The sequence below is a fragment of the Sciurus vulgaris genome (genome assembly GCF_902686455.1).
Source record: "Sciurus vulgaris genome assembly, chromosome: 2".
In the NCBI taxonomy this organism is placed as follows: Eukaryota; Metazoa; Chordata; class Mammalia; order Rodentia; family Sciuridae; genus Sciurus; species Sciurus vulgaris.
Window position 1 is genome coordinate 161390287 of NC_136462.1, and position 22561 is coordinate 161412847.

The 22561-nt window shown below is 41.5% G+C and overlaps 1 protein-coding gene across 2 annotated transcripts in view; it reads left to right on the forward strand.

Annotated features, from left to right (window-relative positions):
• The window catches only part of BFSP1 (beaded filament structural protein 1), a 68971-nt gene extending 56351 nt beyond the window's left edge, over positions 1 to 12620 (forward strand). For both annotated transcript variants that reach the window (XM_079129625.1, XM_079129624.1), the window contains exons 6-8: positions 6766 to 6986; positions 8518 to 8603; positions 11489 to 12620. In XM_079129625.1, coding sequence (XP_078985751.1) covers positions 6766 to 6986; positions 8518 to 8603; positions 11489 to 12447 — 1266 coding nt within the window. In that variant the 3' untranslated portion in view covers positions 12448 to 12620. The remainder of the gene's footprint in view (positions 1 to 6765; positions 6987 to 8517; positions 8604 to 11488) is intronic.
• The last annotated feature ends 9941 nt before the right edge of the window (positions 12621 to 22561 follow it).

Genomic DNA, 22561 nt, shown 5'->3' on the forward strand with positions numbered 1-22561 from the left:
TTGAGGAAGTAGGCGTGGCCCAGTCCTAGTCAGGAGACCAATGTTTTCCAAACCCCAAGTCACAACTCATTGTCTGTAAAGTGAATTCAACAGAATTGACTGCAGATAAAAAAGAAAAAACCAACAACACTTGACTAAGAATAAGACATTACAGAGTGCATGGCAAGAAAAGGTAGGGTTTGTTTTATGAAACCTTTGTTTTAAATATATCTGCATATATATTTAAATATCTAGATATCTGTTCAAATACACACACACACAAATACATTTGTGAGATGCACATGGCTGGCAGTGAGAACGTATCATTTCCTGTGGCCGTGGTGACAGAGCTGAAAACCACTGCCCTAGATACTGAGGAGGATGAGAAAACCCTGCCTGCTATGGAAAATTCTAGTTGCAGGGCAAAAAGTGTTTGCTCTCTATGTACATGTATGTATTTGTTGAATATAAAAATAAGAAATCCTGTAGAGGTTAACCTGGTTTCCGAGAATAAGAAGTACAAGTGTCTGGTTGGTGCCTTCCCCACCCCCATCTGTTGCTACAGACTTATTAATTTATTCTGGTGTGTTCATCCCTTTAAAGCAGGGTCTGGACCTTCTCTTCTCTGCTGTTCTCCCCCAGCTTTTGGTAGTCTGGTGATGCCTGTGAACACCTTCTCAGGAAAATGTTGTTAAAGGCATAAGATAGAGTAGTTAAAAGCAGACCAATTGTATTGAAACACTTATCATAATATCAAATTGTTTCACATTTAATAGTATACAGATGCTCCTTGACTTACAATGGGTTTGCAACCTGTAAGTTCCAAGTGCATCTAATACAGCTATCACACTGCATGTCCTAGCTTAGTGACACAGCACACGACGGCAGAGCATCAGTTGTTTCCCTCCTGATGGTGGCACTGCCCAGCAGTGCAGGAGGGGCCTACTGCATCTCCCTAGTCCAGGAAGAGAGAAAGTACAAGATAAGAAGTATGGTTTCCACGGCATGCATATTCTTTCATACCTTGGCAAAGTGGGACCATCACAAGTTGAACCATGGAAAGCCAGGGATCATCTGTACATACTGATGTAGTCATTCTTCAGTATTCTTGGGGTTTTGGTTCCAGGACTCCCAGCAGATACCAAAATCCATGTATGCTTAAGTCCCTAATATAAAATGGCTTACTATTCGTGTGTATAACCTAGGCACATCCTCCCATATACTTTAAATCTTCTCTAGATTACTTATAATGCCTAATGCGAGGTAAATGCTATCTAAATCATTGATATACAGTAATGCTTAGGGAATAATGACAAGTGATTGTTCAATACAGATGTAATTTAAAAAATATATTTGTTCCCCAGTGGGTTGAATCTGTGGGTGAGGGTCCTATGGACATGTACAGCTGTGTTCAATAACAGAATCCAGCTGTGGGTCAAAGGAAACTCAAGTTTGCTGTCTTAATGGATTACCACAAATAAGGAACTTAAACCAGCACCCATTAATTTTCTTAGGGTCCTGTAGTTTAGACATCTGGGAAAGTTCAATTGGTTTCTCTGCTCTGGGTCTCACTAGGCTGAAATAAAGGTGTGGTTGGTCTAGCTGCTTGTCTGGAGGCTCTTTGGGGAATATTTGCTTCCATTCTTGTTCAAATCATCAGCAGAATTTAATTCTGTGCACTGTAGGCTAGAGGACCCTGTTTGTTGGTATTGGCCAGGAACAGTCCTAGGGGCTGCCTGCATTCCTTGACCCAGGGCTCCTCCATCTTCAAAGCTGGCAGCAGTGCTTTGAATAATCCTCATGAATCTAATTTCTCTGATGTCTGCTTTTACATTTCTCTGACTTCTGCTTATGAGGGGTCATGTGATTAGGATCAATTTAGAGTAACTTCCTTCTTAAAAAGGTTCACTGATTAAGAACCTTAACTACATCTGCAAAGTCCCTTGTGCCATGTAATGTATTCATGGGTGTATCACCAAGGGGCAAAGATCATGGGAAGCAAGAATTTGCTTAATTAGCTCTAATTAAAACCCCAACATGACCAGGCCCACCCAGGAGTTACTGACCCAGTAGGTCTGGGTTGAAGCCTGAGAGTATGCATTTCCAAGCTTCCAGATGCTGCTACTAGTCCAGGAGCTCACTCAGAATCACAGGTAAGAAAAAAAAAAAAAAAAAGAATCACAGGTAAGGAGTAAGTTGCAGGTACGGTCAGAATGTTGTCGAACCACAGGTTTGGGGGCAAGTCCTAGGTAGGGTCAGAGTGTTTGATACCTGATCCCCCTGAGTCCCTCTATGGCCTCATTCAAAATGTTCACGACTGGATTTTTGTTAGAAGAATTTTCTGGCTTCCAAATAGAATAGCTAAATTGAAAGCTCCAAGGGAGATTTGGATGTCTGGGGAGGTAGAGCTTCTGGCAGGGCTGTGGCAGCTGGTTCTGTCTCTAGCGAAGGTCTCTAATGATTCCAGAATCTTCCATGGTGAGGTCCCTGGCCCAGCAATGTCAGCGGCATCTGGGAACTTGTCAGAAATGCACACTCATGGGTGTATCCTAAACCTACTGAATCTGTAACTTGGGTGGAGCCCAGCAATGCCCAGGTGGTTCCACAGGCTCAAGTTTGAGAGACCCAGGGCCCCAGAATGGAAGGCACAGAGCCTGATATTGGAACTGGGGGCCTTCCTTCAAGTAAGCTGAACATAGATGCAGTATCCCTGGATATGAAACTTCTTACAGGTGGAGGATAAGGTACAGGCACTTCTGGCCTCCTAAATTCCACTGACTGAGTTTCCGTGAGAGGGAAGTGAAAAAAAATCACTATTAATTTCAAAATGGGAACCTCCCAGGTCTGTTTTTCATTAAAGTCAATTAGCACCATCTAGTGGTGATTCTGGGTAAGACTGTAATCTGTGACATGGATTTATGGATTTTTCTTCTTTTTTTCTTTCTTTCTTTCTTTCTTCTTCTTTTTTTTTTTTTTTTTTTTTTTTTTTTTTTGCTGCTACCCTGTGCTGCTCACAACTTAGTGGGGAGACAGATATAAATCAGACGATCTAAAAGTCCAAGCAGAAACACAGCAGTTTCCTGCCTCAAAATAAAGTTCAGGTTGCCAGGCGGCCCACACCCTCCAGGGTCCTCTTATCCCTCATCAGAGGCAAAACCAGCTTTAAGTGAATGGAACTCCTACTGTTTTTTCTGAATATCCTTCCTTCTGATGACTGGTTCAAACTGTTGAGCTGTAAAAACCACAGTGGTGTGGACAGAAGTCCATTTTATAAACGCAGTCATCAGTTCACTGGACAGACAGAAACACACGGAGCCTCGGGGGCCTGTTGAAGGTTAGTTAAGGTTACTTGTGGTAGTGGCGTGGAGCCTCCTTCCTGGGGCATGAGATCCTCCCACTCTACCCCAGCACATCCAGCCTTTAACGCACCTCTTTCTTCCAACAAACAACAAGCACGCACACATACAAACACATTGGCAAACAAAAAAGCCCACCACCCACTCACCAATACCACAAACAACAAGCCATCGAATCATGAGATCTGAAAAAAGGCCATGCTTGTCCTCTAGGGTAGAAAGATTGTAGATGACTTTCTTAGCCTCTGTTTTCCCATTTTCTGACAACCCTTTGTTATTCTATGTACAGTTCAAAAGTTTACTAAGTGAAAACACTCAAGGAGGTGTTGTGTGTGTGTGTGTGTGTGTGTGTGTGTGTGTGTGTGTAGGTCACATGGGGTGCCTTGTTTCTTTGGTGAGAATAACCAGTGTGATTGCCTGTTAATAGGTGGCAATGCAGAATTTTCTAGAACCCTGGAGTGTGTGCATAAATGTGTGTATGTGTATGTGCATGCATGTGCACATGCCTGCACACTGCTCACCTGCATCTGGGAGGAGTCGGGGGCAGGGATGATCCATGGTTTCAGGAAGTTTCTAATACCCTTATAGGTGGGTTTGAATCCTCTGTGGTATTTATGGGTAAGTCACTTCACCTGTGTGTCTTAGTTTCCTTATCTGGAACCTGGGAATAAAATAGCCCCTTTTGGGACAAGGTTTTTGTGAGCTTGGTGAGTTGACTCAGGTTGGAATGATTCATGAACTGGGCTGGGCAGCCTCACCCACAGGGGACATAGATTCTCTTTAAACCTAATATTTTCTTTGTTCTTCATTATGGAACATTTTAAACACATAAGAAAGTGAGAGAATGGTCTCCCAAACCTTATGGCCCCATCCCCTGACACATGGCCCCCCCTTATGTCATCTGTGGCCCCCACATATCCCCCCAGGCAATCCTGAAGCAGCTCTGAGATTAGGCTTCACAGAGGGAACTTTTCAGCCCCTTTATCTCTGAGTGTGTGAGTGAGCACTGTGACGTGGATAAGAACACGTGGCTTACTCACATATTCAAATATCCTGTGACTTGGTATTTGGAATTATAGGTGACTATTGAATTGAGTTTTTTTTTTTGTTGTTTGTTTGTTTTAAAGAAACAGAAGCCCAATTAAACTGGTCTAAATAGGTAGGGCACTTTTTAGTTTTGAAATTTTTTAAGACTTCTAAAAAGGTGCAAAAATAGCACTGTGGTTTCCCACATTCTCTTTGCACAGTTTCTCCAAATGCTAGCATCTTAGAGCCACAGGACAATGACAAAGGCCAGGAAATTAATGGTGATACTGTGCTGTTAATAATAGATTCTGCCAGAATGTCTTCAGTTACCCCACTACTGCTCTTTTCTGGTCCAAGACCCTACTCCTCTTTAGGGTCATGTGCCTTCATTCTCCTGCAGTCTTGGATGGTTCCTTAGTCTTTCTGACCTTTATGCTTTTGAAGAGTCTGGGCCAACTCTTTTGGGGAACAGCCCTCCATTTGTGTTTTCCTGGTGTTTTCACAGGGTTAGACTGAGGTTCTTTATTTTTTTGTCAAGTGTCCCTCAGAAGTGACATTGTGTCAGTGCGTCATGCCACGTTCATATATCTCCATACTGACGATGTTAACTTTCATTGCTTGCTTAAGGTGGTGTCTGCCACGTTTCTTCACTGGCAAGGTTTTTCTTTTTTTTTTTCCCCAAAGGAGCAAGGTATGTAAATTGAGAGCAGGTGTGCAGCAGGAACCAGGAACCAGGATGTGGGGCAGCTGCTCACTCTATTTGTCTCCTGCCCCTCCTCTTTCTTCCCTTGTCCCAGGATCCCTCATCTGTTTACCTTTGCCCTTTGGCTTCATTACTTTGTGTTTCTGAAGATTTTTGCCTTTCTAAGCTTCATGCACATTATGAATGATCACCATTCTAGATTGGCAGCCTTAGACCCCAGTTTATGTGTCCCAATGAGTCTAGAACCTGCCACCACAAGTCTAGAACCTTGTGGCTACCTCTGAAGTTCCTTTACAAATTCGCAGGAGATAAAGCATAGGATGGGCCAGCCTGAGTTGAATCCACCCCTTGTTCCAAGCTCTGGATGGGAGGATAGGGTTGCATTGTTGTTGGACCCTCCTTGTGGATGGAAGAATGGATGGATGGAGGGGATGGATAGACATCTTCCCTAAGTGTTTAATACATGTCCTTTCCCTCCCTTCCTCCTTCCTTCCCTTCTGCTGGAGACAAAATATATTCCTGAGCACCTTCACAAGCTAAGTTTCCATATGAAATTACTTAGGGACTTCTTTATCCAAAGACTAGTTCTATATAAAATGAAAAATTGGGTTGTAATAGAAATAATTATCCTCCTGCGTGTCCAGCATGTGCATTTAGGTCTGGATGCAAGAACTACTTTGTAGTAAACATACATAAAGTAGGATGCAGATACCTTTCTACCCTTCCCGCCTGCCTTGACTCCAAGTGTGGCCCATGGACCAGCCTATCCACACCCTGTAGGAGCTGGTTAAAAAGACAGAGTCTTTGGCCCTTTCTTTTCCATAACTACTGAGTCAGAATCCACACTTTACTATCCTTGGGTGGTTCTAATGCACATTGAAGTTTGAAAGATGCTGCTCTAGGTAGAAGGTGCTTTGGTTTGTTTCATTTTGTTTTTGAGGACTGTGCATGTCAAATTCTTTCCTACATAGAATGAGATTGTAAAAGGGTCATGACTACAGGTATTAAACTTATAAAGTGCTTTCATGAGTTCTTAGCATTGTCAGAAGCTCTTAAAAGGAATATAAAACTCTTTCTATTTTTCTACCTTGAATTTTACATACTGTGCATTAATATATAAATCATCTTCCTTAACATTGCTTTCTTTTCTTTTCTTTTTTTCTTTTTTCTTTTTCTTTGTTTTTTTCACAGTGCTGGGGATCAACCCCAGGGCCTTATGCATCCTAAGCATCTACACCATTTTTTATATACACAAGTATGCATGTGCATGCACACACACACACACACACACACACATACATTGCAGCTGGCAAAACCTAAGTGCAACACTACAGTTTTGGTTACCTGATTTATGCTAAGTCATTAAGGTATGAAGAACATATTTTATTTGATAGAGATTAACTCATGGGCAACAAGTTTGTTTTTATTTTCTGGGGTTGTCATTCATCTTCATTCTGCCACTGGGACAGGTTCCTTTATGGGCTAATCCAGGAGGGGGCTGATGTTCATGACAGAAGATAGGAACTCAGTTTTTGAATTCTTTGGTTGAAGAGAGTCCAAATGGGTCATTGCTAATCTCTAAATTACAGAGAAACAAATGAAGCAAATGGAACTTTGTACATAGACCAGGTTCTCCTGGTGAAGTCCGTGTCTTGGGGAGAGGGTGGGATGGATTTCCTGGCAGTGTGTCTTTGCCCACAGACAACGACCCTGGAACAAGCTATTAAAAACGCCCACGAGTGTTATGATGAGGAGATTCAGCTTTACAATGAGCAGATTGAAAGCCTGAGGAAGGAGATCGAAGAGGCTGAGCGGACACTGGAGAAGTCTTCCTACGACTGCCGGCAGCTGGCCGTGGCCCAGCAGACTCTGAGGAATGAGCTAGACCGGTATCATCGGATCATTGAGATTGAAGGCAACAGGTGTGGGCACGCCTCTGTGTACCTATCTCCCCATCCTGGTCACTGACTTATAAAACCAGTCCTTGTTGAGGACCTACTGTGTGCCAGGCACAGGTCTAGGCAGTGGGGATGTGGCAGGAAATGAAACACAGAAAGCCCTGACCAGCAGTAATACTAGTGGGGGGAGACAGAAGAGGAGTGAATTTGTAACAGGGGGATATAACCTATGACAAGTGTTATGGAGGAAATTTTGGGAGAGAGAAGGGGAGTGACGATGAAGTGATCCTTGAAATTGGGAGTAGGGTGATAAGAAAAGGCTGCTTGGTGCCCACAGGCCCCTGGGGTCATAAGCAGTTTAGCAGGTGGGATGATCAGGTGTGGAATGAGATGCTGCAGGTGGGGTCCCCAGTGCTCTGTATGGAACTTGATGGACACTCAGGCATTGCTGTAGTTGTCATGGTCATTACCATGGGGTTGCCAAGGTGCCTTCTGATTTCCTTTACAACAGAACTGTGACTTGAACCCCACTTACTCCAAGACTGCTGGGAAATCCTCTCTTCTCTCCCCTGCTGGCACCCTCACACCTCCACATGGCCATGTTGACACCTATACCCATCGATTTCCTTCATAGAACGGGATAAGCATTGAGTTGTGATTTTTCAAGTCGACCCTCCTTATTTCCTAGGTTTAGATTGAATTAAAAGACGAGACTTCCCTGCCTCAAGTGCCCCACAGTGGGCAGTACGTCCTTCACTCTGGGTGCTCTATCTTGGCTGATGTCTTTCCTTCTTAGCAGGAAAAACAAGATGGTCTTTTCCTCTCTAGTTATTATGGTCAATGTGCCTTGTATAATTCCTTATTATATTTATGTCACAATGAATGCTTTGTGAGCATATTTGTGAAAATAAGTCTTAAACTGAATTTAAATACCCTTGTGACTTGTTTTTTTGGTGTGGAGAAGGGCATGACCAAAAGTTAACTGGATACCCCTTTGGTTGGTTGGTTTCTAATTTTGAATTTTGATACAGTTTCAAATTGATAGAAGTGTTACAAGAATAACTCCTAAATATATTTTACCCAGATTTACCAGTTGTTTGCATTTTATCTCAATTGCTTTTAACATTTTTTTCCCTCTGCAGACATGTGACATGTATTATTTATAAAAATACAACTTGGGGATATTATACCATGTTTGCCCTAAATACTTCCGCCTGGGTTGGCCACTGTTCAATTAAACAAAGAACAACAACACAAAAAACCCCAATCCAACAGAGAAGTGGCACATTATAAGTAATCATTGTACAATATTTCCATAGCTATGTGTCATGGTTTATGGCTTGAGTTCAAAGAAATGAGTTTTTATGTCCTCATCTAGTGTATAAATGTCTACGTGGTGATTGGTTTACAATTATATATAATTCATGAGCACTTGATCTAGAGAAAGCTTTTTTCAGTTTTGTTCAAAATTATATCCCTCAACCCACCTTGTGTGTTTTACTTGATGAAAAACTCTCTCTCTCTCTCTCTCTCTCTCTCTGGTTCTTTCTGCCAGGCTGAGCTCCGCCTTCATTGAGACTCCCATCACCCTGTTCACCCCAAGTCATGGGTCCTCTCTTAGCCTTGGATCCGGCGGGAAAGGTAACACTCCCCAAGCCTGGTCTCCGCTCTTTTCTGTCTTGAGAGTCATGCTCCTCTCCTATCTACCTAGAAATTAAATGCTTTCATGTGAGGGAGGTCTTTCCCCCTCCCTTTCTGATATGCTCTCTTGGGTGCTAAATTACTGTGCTAAAAAGTTTATAAAGAGAAAAACTGACTGTGGTAATAACCCACCATGGGAGTGTCATCCCTGAATATCAGGCATTTAATTGGGGAAGGAATACAATTTGGTATTCACTTCTTGCTTCTGCACTATGGTAAGAAGTGGATGTTGAATTATATTTTTTCCATGAATTAAATGAACTTAATCTTTGCAAAGGTGTTTAATTCAGCGTTTTATTGCAGAATAGATGCTCAATTATTGTTCATTCTTTCTTCCCTTCAAAACTGAGCAGAAGCCAGGTATGGAGGTATACACCTGTAGTTTCATCTACTCGGAAGGCTGACACAGGAAGATCTCCTGAACCCAGGCATTCGAAGTCAACCTAGGCAACATAGAGAGAGCCCCATCTCAAACAAACAACAAAACAAAACAATTCAGCAGAAACAGCTTAGTTGGCAAATATGGCTTCTGCCTTCCATGTTTGCTATTTATTTATTTATTTATTTTAGTACTAGGGATTGAACCCTGGGGCACTTAACCACTGAGCCTCATCTCCAGCACTTTTTAATATTTTATTTAGAGACAGGGTCTCTCTGAGTTGTTTAGGGCCTGGCTTTGAACTCAAGATCCTCCTGCTTCAGCCTCCTCAGCCTCTGGGATTACAAGTGTGTGTCACCACACCCTGCCCATATTTGGTCTTGTTGGAATGTTTTACACACCTGTGAGGCATCAGCTCACATCTGAATCTTCCCATTCTGAATAGGCATAAAATTTGGGGAAAGAAGAAAAGGGGATAATGGTGATGCTTATACTTTTAGGGCTTTTGTTTTTATTATAAGCTGGTAATTTATAATTGTATAAATTTGTGTGATACAAGGTGATATTATGGTTTATGAATGCAAGGTGGAATAATTAAATCAAGCTGGTTAACATTCGTTAACTCGAATATGCAACATTTTTTGAGGTGAGAACATTTGAAATTGCTTTCAGCAATTTTGAAATGTACAGTATTCTTCAACTAGACCATGCAATAGGACCCCCCCAAAAAAAAGCCCCCCAAATATATTCCTCTTGTCCTAACCGAAATTTTGTAAACTTTGATTATTGTTTCCCTATTGCTCTCACCACCAGCCCTTGGGAACCACCATCTATCTACTATGCTTCTGTGAGTTCAATTGTCATAGATCCCATATATAAGGGGATCATACAGTATTTATCTTTCTGTGCCTGGCTTATTTCACTTAGCATAGTGTTCTGCAATTCCATCCATGTTGTCTCACATGACAAAATTTCCTTCTTTTTTAAAGGTTGAATAGTATTTGTGTGGTTTTACCACATTTTCTTTACTGGATCACTGTTGATGACCCCTTAGGTTGATTCTGTGTCTTGGCTATTGGAAATAATGCTGCAATAGACATGGGAGTGCAGATGTCTCTTCAGCATCTTGATTTCAAATCTTTTGGGTAAATACCCACAAGTGAGATTGCTAGATCTTGTACAGCCTTTAACTCCATCTTTCTCAGGCAGCTCAAGGTTTTTTTGCAGTTGGGGTTCCAGAGTCAGAACATGGTTGGAAGTACAGCAGTCTTGCTGGCAGACAACTGGGGCCAGCTCCATGAGCCCTTGACCTCAACTCAGGGCCCACACTCAGAAGAGTCCAGTATGGCTTCGTGCTTTGCTGTCCTTGTCCTGAAATTGGTAATAATTTTGAACAAGGATTCTGCATTTTCCTTTTGCATGGGGCCCTGGAATTCTGTAACTGGTCCTATAAACATGTTTCCTGTCAGACCAACCAGCTTTCTTTTGACATCCCTGCCTGCATCCTGTTTTCCTTTATGGCTTTAGGACCAATGGCTGCCACCTTTATTCACCTGGCTCTCCTCATTTAGGGTCAGCCCATGGTAGGTGCTGGTGCTATGTCCTTCTTAGACCTGGGGATTACCAGTAGGAGGGAATGGACAAGATACTTGGGATGAAAAAGTTTTGAAACTATATGAGTAGAGCTAGAAAGCCTTGGAGATTTTGTAGGTTAAGATTTTTGTTTCCTTCAACATCCAGTTTTTCCTTTCAGAAGCAATGGATAGATATTGAGAACATAGAATTCCTGTTGTTTCTGTATCTAATATCATCACTTCCTCTTTTGGCCCAAGGGGAAGGGAATGCTGACTAACAGATGGTCATATTTATGTAGGTTGTTGGAATAAATGTGGAATGAGGGAGATATGCTGTGGATGGATTCCATTTCCAAACCTAAAGCCACAGCAGAGGCCTAGGGAGTTCTACTGTGTCTTCCTAATGCTATTGAGAGAACAACTTTGTTGAATGGATTCCCAGTGGGTAGTCTATGGACTCAAATTCCCATGTAAGCTTGGCAGGATTCTGGAGATGGGACAGGAATATTGTTCCCACTGAGTGTCATGGAATCATAGAAGTAGAATCATATGTCTCTGTAAGCTGTTCCAATGTGCTGGTGAACTATAAACTTCAGAAAAAGTAGCACTTTCCCTTCTCTTTGGGAAACTACTGAGGGATCAAGTTGACGTGTCCCCAGTTACAAAGCTTGGCAGAGTTAGAAACTCAACATGGACTGTGGAACAACAGATCTCCATTGTTTTTGACCCATATTTAGTAAATCCCATCCAAGCATTAGATGTTCATCTCTAATTCAGTTTATGTATTTTTCAGCAAATACATTTTCATTTCCTTTCATTGACAATTATACTTGACTTGGTTTTACATTTTATTTTTATTTTTTACTTTTTAGATCTTACTAGGGCTCTGCAGGATATAACAGCAGCAAAACCAAGACAAAAAGGCCTCCCCAAGAACATTCCAAGGAGAAAGGAGATTATAGCTCAAGATAAAACAGATGAAACTCTGGAAGATGCACCATTAAAAGGTGTGGAAGATACAAAACCAGTGCAGATGATACTTAAAGAGGAAGATGAATCTAAGTTTGAATCAGGGGATGGAGAAGCAAGGCCCCTAACACAAGAAGGAGGTCCAGAGGATGTGCCAGATGGGGGACAGATAAGCAAAGCCTTTGGGAAGCTATGCAAGATGGTCAAGGACAAAGTGAAAGGCACCAAAGAGCCTGTGCCTGAGCCCCCTGCTGATCTGTACACCAAAGGGCGGCATGTGCTGGTCACGGGGGATGCTAGTTATGTGGACCCTGGGTTCTGTTCCTCCTCCATCCCAGCCAAGGGTGGAGTAGTGATTTCCACTGAAGAAGACTCTCTGCAACGTGACAGCCATGAGGAGCCCACTCCTGAGCAGCCCACGCCACCTTTGGAGAATGGACAGGAGGGCCCCCAGGGGAAAGAAGATGAACACCCAAACAACCAGCAGGCTATAGACAAGGAAAGTGGGACAAATTCCAAAGATGTGAAAGGTCCTGGGGAGAAAGATGATGGCCAGAAGGAAGAGGAGAAGTCCAGGAAACCCTGTCCTGGGATAATACCTGGTTCAGAGAGACCAACTACACACCAGTCTCAAAGGCCTGGGGCCAATGAAGGTGAACAAGCAGGTCCTGGGAGTAAAAGCAGCAGCCTGCTGGATAAAAGCCCTCCCAGGGCACTGACTTTCAAGAAGGTGGAAGTGGTGGAATCCATTGAGAAGATTTCAACAGAGAGCATTCAGACATATGAAGAAACTGCTGTAATTGTGGAGACCGTGATTGGGAAGACAAAGGCAAACAAGAAATTGGGAGAGAGGGGCTCCTAAAATGCCCAGGCTCAATAGCAGAAAATGTTCTTGGGGCCACCATAGGGGAAATGCTTTGATATTTTAGAACAAAAGATAAAAGAGTGGGGGTTCCTATTTGAGTTAGATCACGGTGGGCCCATCTGGCACTGTCAGTGAACCTTCATTAAAGCGTTTTCTTTGCTTGCACCATACCCCTGGTCTTCTTTGGGTCTTGGGACTGTGGGTGGGTCAACCACACCCAGGACAAGGATGCTCCTCTAAATGGACACCAACTCGTCCTTGTTCAGGAGAGAGACAGGTTCTTCATCATGGTTCTTTTAGAGACTCATTGAAATCTCAGATAATGTCAGGATTTCACGCCGAAAGGGCTCATTTCATTCTATTCCAAGCCCAGGCATATGCTTGAGTGGATGAGTGTTGTGTTAGAGATAAGCTAATTAAAAGAACCTGTCTTAGTTTGGGTTCCTCAGAAGCTGATCCTGAAGTAAAGGTTTCTTTGGAATATGGTCCTAGAAAGTGTCATTTGGGAAGTGGAAAGGGAGACAGGAAGAAAAAGCAAGCAGTAGTAGGATTTGCCAAATCATTCTAGGGTACAGAGGGCCAGCAGAGCTGAAACCCATTGAGCAACTCTAGGAGACAGAGGAGAGTACATGCCTCAGAGTTACTTTGTGGGTGGGGTGAGGGAGCTGGGGTATTGATCCACTAGCTCCATCATCAGTGGGAGGTGTGCTGTCAAGGTGCTAACTCTGGGTGCCAAGAAAGCCTCAGCGAAGAAGTACAGTTGGAAGTCGGGCATGGAAATACATGGTAATAGGAAGGTTGCGTGGATATAGGCAGGGCATCAATGCCTTCTGCCACAGCATTAGGCACCAAGTGTACTTTGTACAATATACTTAAAATTTTCTTGCCCAGAGATTGCAATCCTAGGTGGAGTTTTAGAAAATAAACTTGAATGTTGCTACATAAATTCATGGTTTAGAAATTGGTAAATTAGTCTAGTAAATATTCATGGAGCATATACTGTGTGCCAGAAAGTGTTAAGGGGGGATTTTCCCATTTTATTAATGGTTTCAGTTAGACACCTGACTCTGTCCCATGTGAGTGTGTGTGCACTTTTGTGTATACACATATACATGCATACAAGTATTACTTATTTGGTATAATTAAAAAAATTATAACAAGTCAAGATATTTAAAAAAATAATAATTTTTTTTTTTTTTTTTTTGGTGCTGGGAATTGAACCCAGGGCCTTGTGCATGCAGCATGTACTCTACTGCTGAGCTACACCCCATACCTAAACAAATTTTTATTTGCCCTAGTCATTTATTTTTCCTTCTTTATTTTTGTTACAGTTTTTTTCCTGAGAAATTTTTATTGTTGCATCATAATACATAATAGAGGAATTCACTGTTACAAATTTGTACAAGTACATAATATAACAATAGACATCTATTTTTCTATTAACAATCAAAAATAAGTTTTAATTTATGCCAGTTAGAAAAATGAGTTCTTCACATAGATGATCCATAATATACTTATGGACATTAAGTAAATGTGCTTAAGAGGATTATCATATTGGCTTTAAAAATCTGGCAAGATAACTACACATTCTGAGAGAAAATTGAGAGTCACAAACGACATTCTATCATTTCTGTTATGCAACAACAGAATACTAAATGGAGTCACCTTTCCTTAAAGCTTTAAATGATCTTGTTCTGAAACTATTTAGGTTTTGATTTTAAAGAAGAAACATGTTTTTGCTGTTTTTTTTCTAAAAGATAAATGGACAATCCACTCCATCCCACAGTGTGTAACATTAATATTTGGTTTAAGGCCATATCACCCTGAATATGCATGATCTCATCTGAAATATTTATAATTAAAAAACTTAAGAAAGAATCATGGAAACCATTAACTGGACCCCAGAATGTAGGGAGTTGGGTCAGTGTGTCTACTACATTCAGCATGAATAGCCATTGTAAACCTTTCTTTTCCTCATTAAGTCATTTTATTTTGTGAATTATATGTCCAGTTAATAGTCTTGTTTAAAAAGACACATAGTATCATTTTGGAATGAAAGGTCATTTTTGTATTATATTCAATTAATCAGAAAAATGGATGGGGAGTCTGTTCTGTGTCAGCACAGTTCTGGGTACTGGAGAGACAGTGAAGAACAATCTGATATGGCCCTAAACACAAAGTCCTGACATTCTGGTTGGGGAGGAAGAAAATGCACAAGTAAACAGATAACTAAATAAGAAAGCCAGATAGAGACAATACTATGGAGGAAGTAAAACATTGTGACATGCTGGAGTGAGTAGGGGTCTACTTGGGATTGGACAATTAAGGGAGGTGGTGTCTTGTGAACCAAGAAGACACATCTTGGGACATCTTGTGTAGACCTGAGGGAAGAGCATTCCAGGCAGAAAGAACTGCAAGAGCAAAGACCACAGGGCATGAACCAACATGGCCTGATCAAGCAGGAGAAATAAATGGGACCAGGGTGGGAAGGAGGAGAGGTAGAGGTGGAGGCAGGGACCAGGTAAGCCTCATTTTCTGGTAGAATCACCTGAACTTGAAAGGAGGGTCCATGGTATGAAAGGCAGGACTGACTGCTATAGATACTTTGGGGCATAGTCGGGCTCTTGGTCTCTTCCCCCTCTCCCCAGGGTCCTAGGGATTAACTCCACTTGCTTATTTTCTTGGTGGTTATCATACACTGTCCCTGCTTGGTTCCATTTCCCCCTGAAAAACTTCAGAATGGCATTTCCTCTTTCTGAGGTCCCTGAAAAGAAGTACAAAGTCATTCATTTTTATGAAAAGTGTTGTGAACTTGGTGGCTCAGAGCAGGCTTCACAGTAGCATGGGTGAGAGATTTCCTTTTCCCTGAAGCAGCCTCAGGAGTGAGATGTTCCCCAAGCTGCCTCCTCCCTGAAGAAACTGCATTGGAGCTCCCTGCCCCACTCGTTTTCTAAATATTCCAGTCACTGCTGCTGTCTCAACACCTGACTCTGAGGTCCTGCTGTTCTGGTTCATGCTTACACTCGAGCACATGTTACTCTCTGCCTGAGGTTTTCCTGTAGCCATAGGAGCTGCTTGGTCCCCACACTGGACAGGCTTGGAGTCCTGGGGAGTTCTTGCTTCTGGGAGCAGCCCTCACTCAACCAAAGCTGGACAGGACCTGGTGGGTGAATACCCCAGATCTCTCTCTGTTGGGATAATAGAAACAGATTCAACACATTCTCTTGGAGGTCCCCAAGGAGGTTGAGCCCCAGATGTCCACAAAAAAAACCACTTATCAATGTGTCCTGTATTGGTCTCCTTCCTCTCCCATTTCACTTTTCTGCTTCCCTGCACACAGATGCTTTCTTTCAATTAAACTTGCCTTTGCCTTCTTGTCTTGGGGTTCTTTAAAACCCAACCTAAGATAGCTGATTGGCGTCAGCTGCCCTTCCCTGCCCAGCAATACTGACCATTCCTCCAGCAACAGTCCTGATTTTATATAAAATTGCTCTTCCTACAATAAATACAACCCCGATCAGACTCTCAGTCACAATATCCCACTTTCCTCTAGTCTTAGGCTAGGCAAGTGACCCCAAAACTAAGCCAACCAGATGCCCATCTCCTTGAAATTTGAGTCCAGTAATACCAAGACTGAAAATGTCTGGGGTGCTCTGATGAGTCACTCACTGGTTCTTGCTGTATATCTAGGTCCACAGACTTGCTCCAATCTCTGCCCTTTTTTGGAGATGTTTATGGCCAGTTCTTCAGGATTTCCTTCAGTTATGAGAGCTTCTCCACATGCTTTTGACATATTGCCTTCTTGATTCATTAGAGATAATTTATTTTTGCTTGTAATCCCAAAGTTTCCAAAGATAATCACTAATCGTTGAGGTCTGGTATCAACAGAGAACTTAAGCAGGTTTGATTTATGTTGGGTTGCTCCCCCAGACAAACCCTAAGTGAGGTCTCGGAGCAGATGGTTTGCTAGAACCCTGGTTTTAGGAAGCTCAGTGTGCAGGTAGATAAGCTCCTGTATGTTGCCCCAAACTGCCCTTCTCTCTCTTCTGCCATGCTGAAGTTTTTCCTAAAATGTTTTGGTAGATTTGTGGTTCATGAAAGAAGTCACCTCAAAACTCTTATAGTACTTGGCACATTAATGACAAAGGGCATCATTTGAGTATCTTCATTAGTGCAAATACCTGACTCCATTTTCTCAGGTTTGGATAAAAGCAAATGAACACATTTTATGATTGGACGTGAGTTGTCCCCCAAAAGCTCACATGTGAGACAATGCAGGAAGGTTCAGGGGAGAAAGAATTGTGTTGTGAGTCTTAACCCAATCAGTAAATTAATCCTGATGGGATTAATTGAAGCAGTAGGGTGTGGCCAGAGGAGGTAGGAATTGGGGCATGACTATGGGGTAAATATTTTGTACCTGAAGAGTGAAGTCTCTCTCTCTCTCTCTCTCTCTCTCTCTCTCTCTCTCTCTCTCTCTCTCTCTCTCTCTCTCTCTCCCCCTGCTTTTTGATCACCATGATGTGAGCTGCTTTCCTCCACCATTCTCTCCTACTATGATGTTCAGCCTGACCTTGAGTCCTGAGGAATGGAATTGGCCTTCTATGGACTAAGACCTCTGAAACGGTGAGCCCTCAAATACATTTTTCTTCCTCTACAATTGTTCTGATCAGATCTTTTAGTCCCAGCAGTAAACAAGTTGACTAAGAAAGAAATTGATACCAGGAGTGGAATCATTGCTGTGACTAACCTGACCACGGGTTTCAGAAGATTTTGGAATTGGTGAGAGAAATTTCGAGATGTATAGCAGTGCAACCTGGAAATGCTTTGTAAGTAGAGATTAATGACCGATTCTGGTGGGAGCTCAGAAGACCAGAATGGTGATAGGACTGTGAACAGTGAAGAGGCAGCTCAAGAGGGTTCTGAAAAGGAGGACTCCTTTGGAATATGGAGTAGAGGTCATTCATGTTATGTTCTGGCTGAGAAGTTGTCTGAATTTTGCCTGCATCCTGAGACTTTCTGTGAGGCTGATTTTAGAAGTGATGGACTTCTTAATCTGGTGGAAGAAATGTCTAGGCAGCATAGCACTCAGGCAATGGCATGGATATTTCTGGCAGCTTTAGCCAAATTTATTATGATAATCAGGAGCAGAAGGCAGAGCAGAAAGATTTTAAAAATGTGTGTTTGAAAGGCTGGAGTAAAACTAGGGCTAAGGAAGGTGCCCAGAAAGTGTTTTCAACAGGCTCAGCCACCCAGACCCTCAGAGGTTGCTGCAGCAAGGCCCCTGGAGGCTTGCTTGACAACTGTTTGAGATGGCTGCAGACCTTGGTGTGAATCACATGGTGCTGATTCTGCAGGAATGCAGGATGCTGGGGTTAGGGGGTCATGGAGGTTTCCATCAAGATTTTAAAGGAAGGCCTGGGAGACCGGGCAAAGTGCAGCGGGGTCTGGGTCCCTGCAGATAGTCCCTGACAAGTCAAAGTGTAATGATGTGAGGAGGAAGCTGAAGCTGCTTTGGAAACCCCTGAGATTAAGAAATGCCAGTAATGTGGGATGTCATCCTGGGAAAGCTCAAGGAATCATGCAGAGACAAGCCAACAGTAAGGCCACTTGGGCTGCAAACAACAAGGTCACAGGGTCAGAGCTACACAAGCCCTTCGGAGAGAACATCACAATACCATGTACCCCAAATGTTGGACATGGACTTACAGGACCTGTTTGACCAGCTGGATTTCAGTCTTGCTTGGGTCCCATTCCTTCTTTCTATGCCCCTATTTTTGTAAATGGAAACATTTACTCAGTTCCTTTGTTTGTTGGATATTTGTAAATTGTTTTTACTTTTATAGGAACTCACGGTACGAGACTGCCTTGAGCCTCAGAGAAGACTTGGATTTGAACTTTGAGCAATCCTGGAACTGTGGAGACTGTGAGGATTTGTGGTAATGGACAAAATGTATTTTGCATTGTGAGATGGTTGTGAGCTTTTGGGGACCAGGGGCAGAATGTTATGGTTTTAATGTGAGGTGTCCCCCAAAAGCTCACATGTGAGACAATGCAGGAAGGTTCAGAGGAGAAATGATTGGGTTGTGAGAGTCTTAACCCAATCAGTGAATTAACCCCTTGATGGGATTAATTGAAGTGGTAGGGTGTGGCTGGAGGAGGTAGGAATTGGGGCGTGGCTATGGAGTATATATTTTGTATCTGAAGAGTGGAGTCTCTCTCTCTCTGCTTCCTGATCACCTTGATGTGAGCTGCTTCTCTCTACCACCCTCTCCTGCCATGATATTCAGCATCACCTTGAACCCTGAGGAATGAAACCAGCCTTCTATGGACTAAGACCTCTGAAACCATAAGCCCTTGAATACACTTTTCTTCCTCTACAATTGTTCTGGTCAGATCTTTTAGTCCTAGAAGCATAACCGCTAAGATAACACCCCCACCCCCCAAATCACACAAGCTTATCATGTTTTATTCAAAGAAACATGGCTTTTGAGTTGAGATTTATTCCCAGGACAGTTGCTCTGCTGTGTTTTTACCCTCAAGAGCCACAACTCCCCCTTTACCTGCTTGCTTGCATCCTTGTGTCCGGGAGGTCACCAGGTAGTTCACTTGTCACCTGTGGTCAGTCAGAGACATGGGACTGGGCTTGAAGTGACCCATGGGATGTCCTCTTAGGTGCAGAGGAACATTTCTGAGGACAATATGAGATAGGACACTCTGTACCAGGGTGGTAAGGGCAGATGGGACAGGAACCTCCTTGGTAGAAAATGGTGACAGTTGTTATTGGACCTAAGGAGTGGGCAGTCACATTGGACTAGTTTGGGATCTGAAACTCTGAAGTAAGATTTCTAATGGCTTTCCCACCCCTCCTCTCCAAATCATGTAGGACTGAGCATTAGGACTTCAGCCACACTGAATCATCCCTTTTTGGGTTATGTGCATTTTCCACTGAGTTCACTCTATCCCTGGGTTTACAATGACTCTCTTCTAAGAGAAAATCAGAGCTGGTAAGTTAGCTTGGAGAATTTGCCCCAGGTCAGACTTTGATTCTTTGTTCCTTATGAATCCTAAACTAAATCTGATCAGAGTGCTTTGAACACAAGGAAAAATTTTCAACTCAATGTGCACGAGACTGGTGTAAAATCTCAAGTTTTTGTTGATTAATTTCTGATATAAGGAGGAGGGTGCTAGAGTTTTAGAGGTGAAACTATTAGATTATGAGAAATGTAACCTAATCAGTGGATTAATCCACTAATGTGGATTAACTGAGCAGTAATTGTAGGCAGGTAATTTGTGGTTGGAGGAAGTAGATCACTGGGGGTGTGCCTTAGGGATTTATATTTTGTCTCTGAGGAGGGGAGCTCTCTCTGTGCTTCCTGACTATTGGGTCCTGAGTTGCTTTCCTCTGCCACACCCTTCTACTGCCTCACCATGGACCCAGAGCTGTGGAGTTGGCCATCTATGGACTGAACCTCTGAAACCATGAGCCAATCTATGTTGTTGTTGGGTCTTTTGGTCACAGAAACAAAAAAAAACTAACTAAAACACTCTATCACAACCACTTTTCCTAATTTCAGAGTCTTGACTTTCTGAAATTTTTAGCAAATTAGACTTGTTGCATCCAAAAGCTTCCTCTGGCTGTGAGGTCAACAACTTCCCTAATTCACATTTCTCTCTTTCCCTTAGTGTATGGCACATAGCTATGTGTCCTGAATGTTTTGTCCTGTGTGGTTTTCATGGAATCACCCTAATCAATGAGGGCATCCATCATACAAAAACCTATCATTAATTTATGAGTGATAGTAATGATGACATGGAATAGTAATTTTATAAGATTTTATCAATTTTCTAAAAATGTAATTTGTTGGGAATCACTTTCTGAACTTTAATATCAAATAGAAGTGTCTCAGTCTCACAAGGCCAAACTTTGTAATGTCTGTTTTTAGTCATAAATTCTCTTCAAATTTTTAATAATTGAATTTGATGAACATTGTATCAGAGGACAAAATAACAAATTAGTTTTACAATGAACTAATAAGATTTTTTAGAACCGTATGTGCTCACATGGGGTAAATATTAGTTTATAATAATGTTCATGGTAACATTCATGAAGAGAGGCTAACACAGTAAATCAGAACTTAAGAATATGTTTTGGATTGGGAGTGTACCTCCATGGTAGAGCGTTTGCATAGCATGTACAAGGCCCTGGGTTTAATCACCAGCATTGCAAAAAAAAAAAAAAAAAAAAAAAAAAAAAAAAACAGTCTATGTTGTAGTAGACATTTTAATGCTCCCCAAGTATCCATTAGTTGGTTTGTGTACAGGAGGCATGGTCATTGGTCCTTTAGGCTGAATGTAGAGAAGTGGATGAAAGTCCTTGATAGGTCCTCTTCTGCATGGTGATTGTAGCAGCCTCGTGTTATGATTACAAACAAGATGACTGAAGCAGCCTGGATGCTTGAGTCACTGCGTGGAGGTCTGTGGCCTTGGGGTGTCAGCTGAATTCTCATTAGAGTTTGTGTGAATGATCAATCTTCACTGTATTAAATCACTGAGATCCTGAGGTTGTTACTACAGTATACCTTAGTCTAGCTTGACTAATGTAGTTTAGAATGGTGTTTCTTAAAGATTTTTGACCATGACCCACAATAAGAAATGTATTTTTCAGAAAAATTTTTTAGTTGTAGGTGGACACAGTATCTTTACTTTCATGTGGTGTTGGGGATTGAACCCAGGGCCTCACCCATGCTAGGCAAGCACACCACCACTGAGCCACAATCCCAGCCCAAGAAATGTATTTTTTACACTGTGAGCCAGCACATACACTCAGACAGAGATAAATAGACACACAAACATACACACCCCTGGAAAAAATATTCCAGGAAATTATATTTACCCCTAATGTGCATGATCTAGTTTACCCTACCTACTCTATTCTATCCCATCCTATCCTATTCTACTAAAAAAATCCTGGTATTTCTAAATTAATTTTACAGTGTACTAATGGATATAACCTGAGTTTGAAAAATTGCTGCTGTTGATCATAATTTGTGTATGACTTATATGCTAATTATATGTCTTTCATGCATATTTACTGAAGAAGGCTTTTTAGGTCTCTCTCTGGCAACTTTTTGTTATCTTCCCCTACAATCAATGGAAGTGTTTTCATATAAGATACAGCACATCCACGTAATTTCTGGAAGGTAATGTTTTATTGTTGAGCCTCCTAATTTACAACATATCATTTTAAATTTACTTATAAAATTTTGTCACAGGGAGTAACAATATTAACCTGATTAATCATTATTCACTTATTTTCATTTCTTAAAATAAATGACTATAAATAGCTGTCTCTTGCATTAGGATCAGGGATATCATAAAAACATCACTAGCTTGACATAGTGTAGTGTTAATACTAATGCAAAAAATGAAATAGAGAACAAATATTTATATATAGCACTATATATATTTTTATATTCTGTATACTCATATCAAAACTTGCCATTTCTATTAAGAAGCTGATAAGTTATTCTCTAATTTCATAAACCACAACTGTGAAAATATGGACAACTATTTTATATTTTTGCTGCTTATATAAGACATTTAATGTTTATACAGACAGATGCAAAATTACAGAGGTGACAAAATGTGAATCGATGATTTTCACCTGAATTTCTACCGGCCTTTTTCTTCAGCCAGAATCATCTTGATATTCTCTGAATATTCTTTTAGAGATGAATATGGTGTCTGTTTTTCAATAAAGACACATACACACATTTTAGGTATATGTGTGTATATACATTTATACAAGTGTATATATATATATACACATATATACACACATGTATATAGTCTACATATGTATATATATTTCTGTGTGCACTTATACACACATGCACACATAAAGTCCTTTGGTTTATTTTCAGACCATTAATGTGAAATGAATTTTCAATGATTGCCATTTATTTATTTTTCTTTAAACTAGTTTAAAAAGACCTTTGCAACAAGTAATAAATTTCTTTTAAAAAAATCATAAACAGTATTACACTTTGAAGCATGATGCAAGGATAAGTCACAAGGTGTTAGAGAAGACAGAAATTCATGCCAATATGGG